Below are 11592 nucleotides of genomic sequence, written 5' to 3'. Positions count from 1 at the left end.
CAGCCTGGTTCTGACCTCAGCTTGGTTCTGACCTCAGTCTGGTTCTGACCTCAGTCTGGTTCTGACCTCAGTCTGGTTCTGACCTCAGCCTGGTTCTGACCTCAGCCTGGTTCTGACCTCAGCCTGGTTCTGACCTCAGTCTGGTTTTGACCTCAGCCTGGTTCTGACCTCAGTCTGGTTTTGACCTCAGCCTGGTTCTGACCTCAGCCTGGTTCTGACCTCAGTCTGGTTCTGACCTCAGCCTGGTTCTGACCTCAGCCTGGTTCTGACCTCAGCCTGGTTCTGACCTCAGTCCGGTTCAGGTTTCAGGATTCTTCGTACCTTTGACTCGAAGGTAGAAAAGCAGCGTCAGCAGCAGCATCCCTCCTGCTCAGGGTAAACCGCTCCTTCATGCTCTGGATCTCACGTTGATCTGCAGCTCTTCCTCTGGCTTTCCTCCTCATCCCGCACTCATCAAGCTGCTTTGCTTCTCTGCCCCTCTCTCCTCCTCTTCCTCACTCCTTGATTCCACTTCAATCCCCCTGAAGCCGCTCCGCTGCAGCCTCCTACCTCACCTCCGTAAATGTCCAATCGGCTCTAAAACAACGTTTTTCTGAGTCTAATCTGCACAAACTGTTCCACGCAGAAGACACAGAACCACATGACCAACTTTCCCTTTTCTCTTTTTTTAACTCTGCAGTTTCAGCTTCTTGTCCACAAGATGGCAAAAGTGTCTGAGTTAAGCTAAGCAGCAGAATCCTCTGCACGCTCCACATTTAACCCAGATATAAACCTGGGCTATTTTAGCTGCTGGATGACATCAACACTTCACCTGAAAAACAGCMTAAAGGTGCATTTATTGCACCTTTTTTCATGAGCTGTGTGGTGATATGCATCAACCAGGTGACACTTAACGTCAGACTAGCCCATAGAAGCTGAAAGTAATGTCAAATAAAATAAAATACCACTAAATCAGGACAAGGACATTATTTACAAAACGACACAAAAGATGTTTTCTGAGAATAAAATCTAACAAAGTGCAAAAAATAAATAAAAGTTGACAGATTTATTCAGCAACAAGACCAGACTTCAGCTGTCAGTCAGATGGACTCGTGTCAGGGACTGCAAGGAGCCCTCCACCACCATGCTGCAGTGCATTCTGGGTAAAACATCTCTAATATCCCAGAAGTCTAACCTTTAGATCAGKGGTGCCCAAACATTTCCCCAAGAAGGCCAAAGTGAAAATCTATCCAGGTCTGTGGGCCAAATGCAGTAATATACAGTAATACATGAAATAAGAATACTTGTTAAGTAAAGTCCTTTATTTTTAACAATTAAGCTAGCAGCCAGTGTGGTGGCCTGCTTTTATTTTAGTCTGCACATTTGGAGAAAGTCTGCCATCAGTCCAGTATAGGCTCATGGGACATTTCATAAATTGATAATATAAATTTTTGTGGCCTTATAAAATGGGCAAATCCACATGTGTGGTTAAATCTAAACAGAACAAATAAAAAATTCTATTTATCAAAAACAACATAGCGCCAGTATTTATGTTGATTTGAAGAAAGCATTCGACACGATTAACCACAGCATTTTACTTGAAAAGCTAAATAAATATGAGATTAGAGGACCAGCATTACAATGGATATCTAGTTATTTGGAAAATAGGAAACAGTTTGTACAAGTACATGAGGTCAGATCTGAGCTGTGGAAATACGTGTGGAGTTCCGCAGGGTTCTATACTTGGACCAAAGTTGTTTATCTTGTTTGTGAATGACTTGGTCAATGTGTCAGGGCTCTTTAAATGTGTTTAATTTGCAGATGATACCACATTTTTTGTTCGGATAAAGACATAGAACGGATGTTAGAGAAAATGCAAACAGAATTTGCGAAAATACAAACTGGTTTAAACTTAACTTAAATTTAATCTAAATATATCATGTTGTTACTTGTATTTCATGTTTCATGTTTAATCTTAATATACCAAAGATACGTCAGCACCATGAGTGAAAACTATCTCCCCTACAGACCCCTTATATAGTCACTGGGCCAATGGATGAAATGACTAAATGGAAATATTGYTTCTACATAGGATGACAGGTTGCAGCCTGGTAACTGTGTCAACTGCACCCACTTCGGATGTTATCAGTCCATTAAATGGATGTTATCAGCAGTTATCAGTCCCATWGAATGGCTTCAAACTGTCAGCTGGTTAGTATGAAGCACAAAGTCACTAAGGTTAATTTTAGAGAAAATAACCTCGACTAGGTTAAAGAAGACCAGAGTACGGCAGACTGTTGTTGTCTTCCAACGTATTAGTAGGTAAACAGTCTGAAGCCATTATATGGGGCTGACAACCACTGATAACGTCCATTTAATGGACTGATAACATCCGGACCGGCTCATCAACTGCTGGTGGGCCAAATCAAATGGCTTGGCAGGCCAAATTTGGCCCGCGGGCCCCACTTTGGGCTCCTCTGCTTTAGATGAAACCTAATTTATGCAGCCGTATTGTTTTCAGAGAGAAGAGGCAAACCGTGACCTTTGACCTGCTGACTGAGGCCTGTAGAGTTTGAGACGGAGCTGACTGCACGGTCTGACCTTCAGGGTGAAGATTGGCAGCTGTCTTCAATGTTTCCCACTTGTGAATAATGTCTTTTCTGATGTTTGTTTTTTTGTTAAATAAATTCTAACATGATGAAATCTGGGTTTTTTTTTCACTTTTTGTAAGGTTTAGATAAATTTAGGACCTGGTAAAAACCCGTTCATCCTGGAACTGAAAGAGAGAGGACTGTTTTTTATCCACAAYGAAAAGGACAGAAGACTGAAAAACATCTCGTTTTCTAGCCGTCAGCCTCCACCTGCTGAACAATCTGCTTCATTACATCATAAAAACCTCTCAGGAATCTCTGCAATGAGCAGCAAAGAACCGACAACTCTGCCTGAGCTCCCAGACTCCCCACACCTCGATCTGAGGAACGCTCCGGTCTTATCTGGCAACCCGCCGGGAAGGAAAACCTCTGCAGTGTTTTCTCAGATCAATCTGAAAGTGAAACTAATGTGTTGTTAAAGAAAAATGTAAACCCCATCACCGACAGGATGATTGAAGCCCATAAATTCCTCCATAAACACGTTGAGCTGAGACGGGCTCGCACTAACACCCCCTCCCCCCTCCTCTCGCTCTGGGCCCAACACAAACTTGGACTCCATCRGGCCTCTCCTTGCCAGCCGGCGTTGCAACAGCGGGGAGATTGTGTAAGCATTTTCTGCATTCTTCAACAGTGACGAGGGAAGACTATTCTCCAGGCTGGACTCTGTGTTATCGCAGCAACCTTCAAGAYGTTATTATTTTTTTTAATTTGGTTATCTGTGTTTCCAGGAGCAAAGAGCAGACTCTGTTAGGAAGCTGTGGGTTCACGCTGACAGAGAGAAGCATTAAAAACACAAGCTGTCCAATTACATAAAGATGTTCTCCACTTGTGAGTAGCTGGGATAAAAAAATCAAACCTTCTCGTTAGTCAGAGGAGTTATTGGCTGCTCTGTTGATGGCATGAACAGATTAACCATATCCATAAAAAAAAGCATGAACAGTTTAACCACACAGAAAAATGATTCTAAAATAAGTCAAGCTACGCTCAAACAGCAGCAACTGTGACTCAAATCAGAACTTTTGTCAGTCTGAATGAGAAAAATCTGATGTTTTTCGATCCCAACCAGGTCTAAATCACGTGTGGAACTAAATCAGATTCACAAATCAGAGAAACGCTCCTGAAACTAAACATTTTTCTGCTAATCGCTCCTCTTCAGGACATCCAGGCTCTAATAACAGTTCTACTTTGTAACACTTCTTCACTTGTTTAGCTTTAGTGTATGTAGCACCATGTGTAAAATAAAAAGTTGATAAATATAATAAATAACACCTTTTTATTATTGATCTCAATCTCATATTCTGAGTGTAAAATCCTAGTTAAAACATTTCCACCAACATTTCACTTTTCTTATATTTTGCAGCTTTTTACTAAATGTTAAATTTTAATGTTATGTCTACATTCTAAACCTGAATGTGTAAAACTAAATGTAAAAGTTCAATTGAAAGTTAAAATGTTTACTTCTAAAACATTTTAGAATGTACATCATGACAAAAACAAACGCTAACACTGCTAACTGTGCTAACATTGTTAATGCTGCTAGCTCTTCTAACGCTCTGCTAACACCGCTAGTGCTGCTAACTGTGCTAATGCTACTAATGCTTCTAATGCTGCTGACTTGGCTAACACTGTTAATGCTGCTAACTGTGCTAATGCTGCTAATGTTTCTAATGCTGCTAACTTGACTAACACTGCTAATGCTGCTAACTGTGCTAATGCTACTAATGCTTCTAATGTTGCTAACTTGGCTAACACTGTTAATGCTGCTAACTGTGCTAATGCTTCTAATGTTTCTAATGCTGCTAACCTGGCTAACACTGCTAATGCTGCTAACTGTGCTAATGCTGCTAATACTGCTACCTCTTCTAAAGGCACAAACTTGGCTAACACTGTTAATGCTGCTAACGCAGATAACTCTGCTGCTTATGTGGCTAACTCTGCTAATGCTACTAAGGCTTCTAATGCAGCTAACTTGGCTAACACTGTTAATGCTGCTAACTGTGCTAATGCTTCTAATGCTGCTAACTTGGCAAACACTGTTAATGCTGCTAACTGTGCTAATGCTGCTAATGTTTCTGATGCTGCTAACCTGGCTAACACTGCTAATGCTGCTAATACTGCTACCTCTTCTAAAGACACTAACTTGGCTAACACTGTTAATGCTGCTAACGCAGATAACTCTGATGCTTATGTGGCTAACTCTGCTAATGCTACTAAGGCTTCTAATGCAGCTAAATTGGCTAACACTGTTAATGCTGCTAACTGTGCTAATGCTGCTAATGTTTCTAATACTGCTAACTTGGCTAAAACTGCTAATGCTGCTAACTGTGCTAATGCTGCTAATGCTGCTAGCTCTTCTAAAGGCACTAACTTGGCTAACACTTAATGCTGCTAATGCTGCTAACTCTGCTGCTTATGTGGCTAACTCTGCTAATGCTGCTAACACTGCTAATTCTGCTAATACTGCTAACTCTGCTAACATGCGTACGTACAATAGGTTGCCTTCAGGCCCAGGCCTCATTTGAAAAATAGATCTGCAATCTGAATGGGATTTGCCTGGTCAAGCAACAATGCTAACTCTGCTAACATTGCTAATGCTCCTAACACTGCTAACTCTGGTCACACTGCTTATGTGGATAAGTCTGCTAATGCTGCCAACTCTGCTAATGCCAATAACACTGCTAAGTCTGAGCTGCACTTCAAACTGTTGGACTACAGGTACCATGATCCATATTGTTTTCAATGAACTATTGAATTTTAGTGAAATTTAAAAATTTCACATTTAAATATGTTCACATTTTCACATCTAAATTTCAAATTTATTTGAAATTTAGACATAACATTTTAATTGAACATTTAGTAAAGTTTAGCAAAATTTAAGTACAATGAGCTGAATAAAAAATGTCACTAACACATTTTCATAACATTTTACTTTACATTTGGTGTTCCATATTTTCCATATTAGTGCAGCTTTATACAGAAAATATTAAACCAGAAGACTAAAAACTAAAATACCCAAAAACTCCCATCATTATAGATATACTGAAATCTACAAACTTATTGTTTTTAGCTGAAGATTTGATTATTTTTGATGTTGCAGCTTTTGTATGAAAAAGCAAACATTTCACTGTAATTTTACAAATCTTATTTAAACACAAACGCTTGCTTTTGTTAGTAAAATAATCTCTTCCAGTGACCACCCTGAAGTGCTGTAAACACACCCTTTCACTGGAGATCAAAAGTTCYCAACAGAGACCGGACTTTATGGTTCTGTTGGCCTCGGACCGAGCCAGAACGATCAACAATAACTCACAAAACACACGAATGTTTGTCGAATCTAAACCGTCCTGACTGAAACATCCAGCACGTCGTGTCCCTGCAGCTGGTTTATATAAAACCTCAGCTCAGTTCAAAACGCTCAGATTATCAGACCCAGTCCAGCAAGGTGACCCGGTTAGGCGTGAAGTTCACCGAGCAGAGAAACGCAGACTAAAACATAAAAAAAACCAGGAGGAAAAAAAGCTGTGAAAGCAAAGAAGTGTTATTGAAAAGGAAGGACAGTGGAAGACGAGGGGGTGGGTTTATTAAAAGAAAAAGAGGGACCGCCACAGGGGAGGCTGCTGAAACAAGGTCACATCAGCTGCTGGGACTCAAACCCGCAGCTCGTCGTTTGTGGCGGCTGAAGGCGCCGTCCGGTGGGAGCGTTACGCAACAGAACCGGCCTTTTGTGGATTAGCTTTCTGAGCAGATGTGCTCCGGGCTGCAGGGGTTCTGTAGCAGGACGGGCCAGAGGCTCCAGATCCAGCTGCACAACAGAATGAGGTCAGCAGCAGAGGAGGGACGAAAATTAAATAAAATAAAATAAAATAAAATTACATAAAAAACACTGGAGAGCTGGAACCAGTGGAACCATTAGAGTTTTATTAACCGGGAGCTTTCTAAAATAGGCGAACGAAGAACCGTGCGTGTTTGATTMAACAAAAGTCTAAAGTTTAACCAGCGCCTGACGGCTTCGAAGGTGCGGTTCTGTTGTCTGGAGCCAGGCGGATCAGGTGAGCAGGCTGGGCCGAAGAAGAACGATGTTTAGCATTTTTATATATATAGCATTTTTTTCTTCCGTACATTTTTCAGCATCGAACTCGTTCCACATTTTTTGCGCTATTTCAACAATTCATATAACAAAACGTTCGGCTCATTCATGTGAGGGGTTCTATGACTTTTGGTATTTCAGCTTTTTTTTTTTTTTAGCTATTTCACTTTTTTAGCCACTTGTTTACCATTGAAAATGAATGGAGCTGTTTTCAACATCCATAAAATAGTTTAAAATGTTTCTAAATCTTTACAGCACCTAATTTGTTCTGGTTATGCTCTTTTTCACTTTCTTGTGCTAGTTTTAGCTCAGTTTATTTTTTTGCTAATTTTAGCTATTTTTATGCTATTTCTGCTAAAATTCTGCTTCTTTCTGCTATTCTTCTACCTTTTTTCTACCTTTTTGTGCTTTTTTCTGCTACTTTGTGCTATATTCAGCTATTTGCTGAAATTTTAGTTAATGTTTAGCTGCTATTAGCTAAGGTTAGCTTTTCTAAGCGAAATACACATTTTTGTAGCTATTACAAATTTTTTCAGCTTAGTTCAGCAAACTTGTGCTTCCTTATGCTAATAAAATAACTTCTAGCTTCTTTTTAGCTGTTTTACTGAAAATTTCAACTGTTTTAGTTATTTTACTACAGATTATCACTTATGTAATTTTATGATTTTTTTCTGCCTTTTTCTGTTTTAGCTATTTTTCAACTTTAACTATTTCAACTGGGTAATAATTTTAAATTGTGGCTGCAACCTTTAGCTTATTTTATGCTACTTTAGCTATTCTTCTGCCTTTTTCTATTTTTAATGCTTTTTAACTGCTACCTGATGCATTTTATGCTTTTTACAGATGTTTTCAGCTGTATTCAGCTATTTTAGCGCTTAGCTTTTAGCTGTTTTCTGTTTTCAACTAGATTTGTGCTCCTTTTTACTGTTTTTCTGTAAAGCTAGGCTTTTTTGCTTCTTTAAGCTTTTCAAAGTGAGCTCACATTAAACACTTTTTCAGCTGAAGTTTTCAGCATGAAGCTTTCACACTAGCATTTTCACAGGAAATGCAATTTTTCTGAATTTGTTTTTTCTCGGCGATCAAACACTTTAAGCTCATAAACTCCTCTGTGAGGCCTCGGCTGCACAGAAACCCCCTTCAGATGATCCATAAAACCCACCAAACCCACATCTCAAATCTCTAATCGGTTCGTTCCGTGGATTTGTAAGAAAAGGATTTACCAGAAACGAACAGGAACACAGAAAGTTTCAATTATTTGTTCTTACGAGAACATCTTTTTTTTTTATCTGGGGAGTGATATGACCTAAATTCAGGGCGGATGAGGCAGCCACCTCGTTACTTAAAGGTTTACTTCTAACCCAGTTAGTAAAAATAGGCAGAGACACAAAAAGAACGACTTCCTGACGAAACGTGAGCAGCAGAWACTCGAGCGTATTTACGTTTGCTAACCAAACTGATAGATTCTCACATTTCATTTCCTCTGAGGCTGCAGGAAACCCGATCCTTCTGTCAGTATTTTTACTCCAAATATGTGCAGTTTTATATCTGTAAACGTGATCGTTTTACTTTTAGCTCAACTGTGTGTAAAAAAAAAAGGCGCTGAAAGATCAACAGAACGACTGAAACAAGAATGTTTCAGGTCTGCTGAGGAATGCAGCGTTTCCCTCAGGCTGGGCTGAACTCAATTATTCACATGATTCCTTYATTTATTAAAAGTAAGATTAAGGTAAGGAGTGGTTTCAGGTCCAATAAGTTAGTTTATTAAAAACTGTTTGACTTTGTGTAAAAATAGACTAAATGTCTGTCAGGAATGTGAGAAGTTTGACTCAGCTCTGTGAAGCTTTTTAGTCTCTTCTGTCTCTTTGTTTGCTTTTACAGCTCAGAGACTTTGCTCATATTAGACTAAATTAACATGTTCTGTATCTGACTGCTTGAACTGGACTCAAACACCTGGAACTGCTCCAAACCAAAACCTGCACCCTCTACATCCAAAACCAGAACACCCCAGGAGTGAACCTGAATCAAACGATCTCTGCAGATAAACCCACCTGAGCTCCTCCAACACAGGTGTGCAGTAGGGGTGTAAGAAAATATCGATACACTGAAATATCATGATATTTCATTTTCCGATAGTGTATCAATATTCTAAAGTCCTGTATCGATATTTAATTAAGGTTTGAAATGTCAACTTTGCTGCCAGCCGTTCATTTTTATGTTGTAGTTCAGCCTCTGACCACGAGTTGGCAGCAGTAAGCCAGACATTTGGCTACTCTACCTCTTGAGCGCCAGAGAGTAAGGGTAGCATTAGCATTGTAAGTAAACATTAGCTTCATGCTCCGATAGCTGAATCTGAGCAGAAAAGACCGACACCCTCTGCCTTCTAAGCTGAGGKAGGGTTACGAACAGATACTTATTTGTCAGAATGTCTGTATTTTAAATCAAATTAAGTGTCTCTTGCGCTCTTTTTTCCAACTTTAGTCAGCTTTCACGCTACAGAAGGCTAGCGCATGTCTATGTAATAGAATTTTCTGAGACAATGAATTTTGGTTTTTCATTTTTTTTCCAGTAAGAGGTTTTTATTTAATAGAATTTTTGGACAAAAAAAATCACAATATATCGCAATATATCACCTTGCTTACAGTATCGCAGTATATTGGGATATATCGTATCGTGACCCGTCTGTCATATGTATCGTATCGCCAAATTCTTGCCAATAAACAGCCCTAGTGTGTACGATAATAAAGTAGCATCAAATATCAGTATAATTGTAAAAATTACTGTGATATTTTGGTCATAACGACCAGCACAAATAGGCTTTTAGTTTGAATGATTGGCAGCACGGTGGTTCAGTGGTTAAAGGTTAAATTAAACTCAACGCCGTATAGYGGTGGCGTATGACCCCCACAAGTACACAAGGACGTACCAGAACGCAGAGGCCACCAGAACAAATGTATTGATCTGGGTGTGGGTCTGGAGGGGGTGGGGGGCTTATTGGTGGGCCCGGTGGATAGCCCTTCATCAGAGCTAAACAACAAAACAAAYGTTCCTATGTTGGATAGCTTTTGAGTTATAAGCAATTTTGTATGTTCAGATACCCCCTTTTTAAATGGAGCCCCCTCCTCTAGGGCTGGGCGGTATGACCTCAAATTCATATCAGGGAATAAACTGAATCCCTTCACAGTAACGGTATATATCGCAGTAGAAAATTATCATAAAAAAGCAAAGATAATGTCATTTTTAGAGCATTTATTTTGCAGAAAACAGTAATCAAAATCAAACCCAGCATTTTTTCTGTAGTACAAATTAACGTAACAGAAGTACAAAAGAATGTTTTATATATGTTGCAAAACAAACAAAATCATTTCTTAATTTTTCAACATCAAATTAAAGTGGATGTTATAACCAGAACTTCAAGTAAAATTAGTCATTTAGACATGAAAACAATTCTAAGTTGGCAAAAGTTGTCTAAAATGTTTTAGTTTGACAGGACCTTAAGCTGCACATAGTCCTGTCATAAAACAACTTCAGATAACTGGAATGTAAGTGTGGTGAAGCTAAATAAATGTAATACCTGCCTGCCATACAATGAGCTTCTGCCTGATGAACCGACCCTCTGCTGCCTCTCGGAGCAGAAGATGGATTTATGACTGAACAAATGTCCACATCTTTTTATCATCCCTGTGGGTAACAATACGTAAAAACAAGTTTTTTTCTCCGACAACTTGGGTGTTAAAAACTACAGTTGTTAAAGCTTCGCTCTGCGCGATGTGCAGCGGGAGGGAGGAGGAAATGATCCCGCGACACGACGTAACTTTTCTACAGCAGGAGGGGGAAATAATTTTGAGTATTTATTCTCTCTATACGTGTTTTAAAACCTTATATTTCTTCATTATATTTGGAACTCCTCCTGATCAGTTGTCTCTGCACTCACAGCCATGTTGACACAGGTGTGATGATGTAACTGACAACAGGATGGTACAGGGTACATTTCTACTGTAGGCCAACTTCATATCGTTTCTTCCATCTACCGTGCAGCCCCTCGGGTATATCTTAAAACCGTTGGGTGTCTCAGAGTAGGTGGGACACATCTATATTCCTGACAAATGTCATGTTAATCGGTGCAGTTGTTTCTGTGCTACGGATGACCACAAATCAAAATAAATTAAAAAATAAAATAAACAGAATGAAAACAATATGACCCCCACACACGAAGCTGGGGTCCTAATAAATAGCGATGCACAGACCTGTCTTTAACCACAGCAGTACATCTAAACGTCTAACCAGCTCACACTGGTGGAGGCAGCTGTGAAAAGTAAAAATACCTTCTGTTTATTTTTAGCTCTGCCTCTGTCTGCATCTGTGAGCAGCAACACGGTCCGACCCAGAACCTGAGCAGCACATCACACCAACCACATGTGTGAACTTTAATACCGACGCAGGCTCATCTTCATCACCTGACGCCTCTGCTTTATCCTCCTCTTCCTCCCTCTGTGTTCCTGTTTCTGTCCTCACACTCAGCAGGAGTGTAAAGAATCACACTCATCTGCACATCGGCTGGATAATCAGTGTGAGGACGAGCAGGGAGGAACGAGAGATAACACTAACACATGCTACCAGCGCTAACGTTTGTTGTTTGTTTCAAACTCTGGCATCAACAATAAAACAACAAAATGAGTGTCTAAATATTTATCCTGTGTGTTTGCTGAAAAACCCCATTAAAAGAGATTTATTCAAATGTTTAGTCAATACGAAGGYGGAGTCATAACAGAAGAGCGCGCCTGTCACCCACAATGCATCATTCTCCTCGGCACAGAAACGTCAGTGTGTTAACGGCAGAACAATGGCGCTCTGCTGTGCCACATCAACAGCCCGCTG

General features: G+C 39.9%; 1 protein-coding gene across 4 annotated transcripts in view; it reads right to left on the bottom strand.

Annotated features, from left to right (window-relative positions):
• prkcz (protein kinase C, zeta) overlaps positions 1–11592 on the bottom strand; it is a 101027-nt gene that overhangs the window by 60942 nt on the left and 28493 nt on the right. The window contains exon 1 of one of the 4 annotated variants that reach the window (XM_014020321.1): positions 322–376. The exons of the other annotated variants lie outside the window; for them this stretch is intronic. Within the exon in view, the coding sequence (XP_013875775.1) occupies positions 322–361 (40 nt within the window). The 5' untranslated portion in view covers positions 362–376. Of the gene's footprint in view, positions 1–321; positions 377–11592 lie in introns of those variants that run through there. 4 annotated transcript variants of the gene reach the window in all.

The sequence above is a fragment of the Austrofundulus limnaeus genome, unplaced genomic scaffold, assembly GCF_001266775.1.
Source record: "Austrofundulus limnaeus strain Quisiro unplaced genomic scaffold, Austrofundulus_limnaeus-1.0 Scaffold248, whole genome shotgun sequence".
In the NCBI taxonomy this organism is placed as follows: Eukaryota; Metazoa; Chordata; class Actinopteri; order Cyprinodontiformes; family Rivulidae; genus Austrofundulus; species Austrofundulus limnaeus.
Note: the sequence above shows the minus strand (reverse complement) of the source record. Positions and strands in the feature narration are given on the sequence as shown.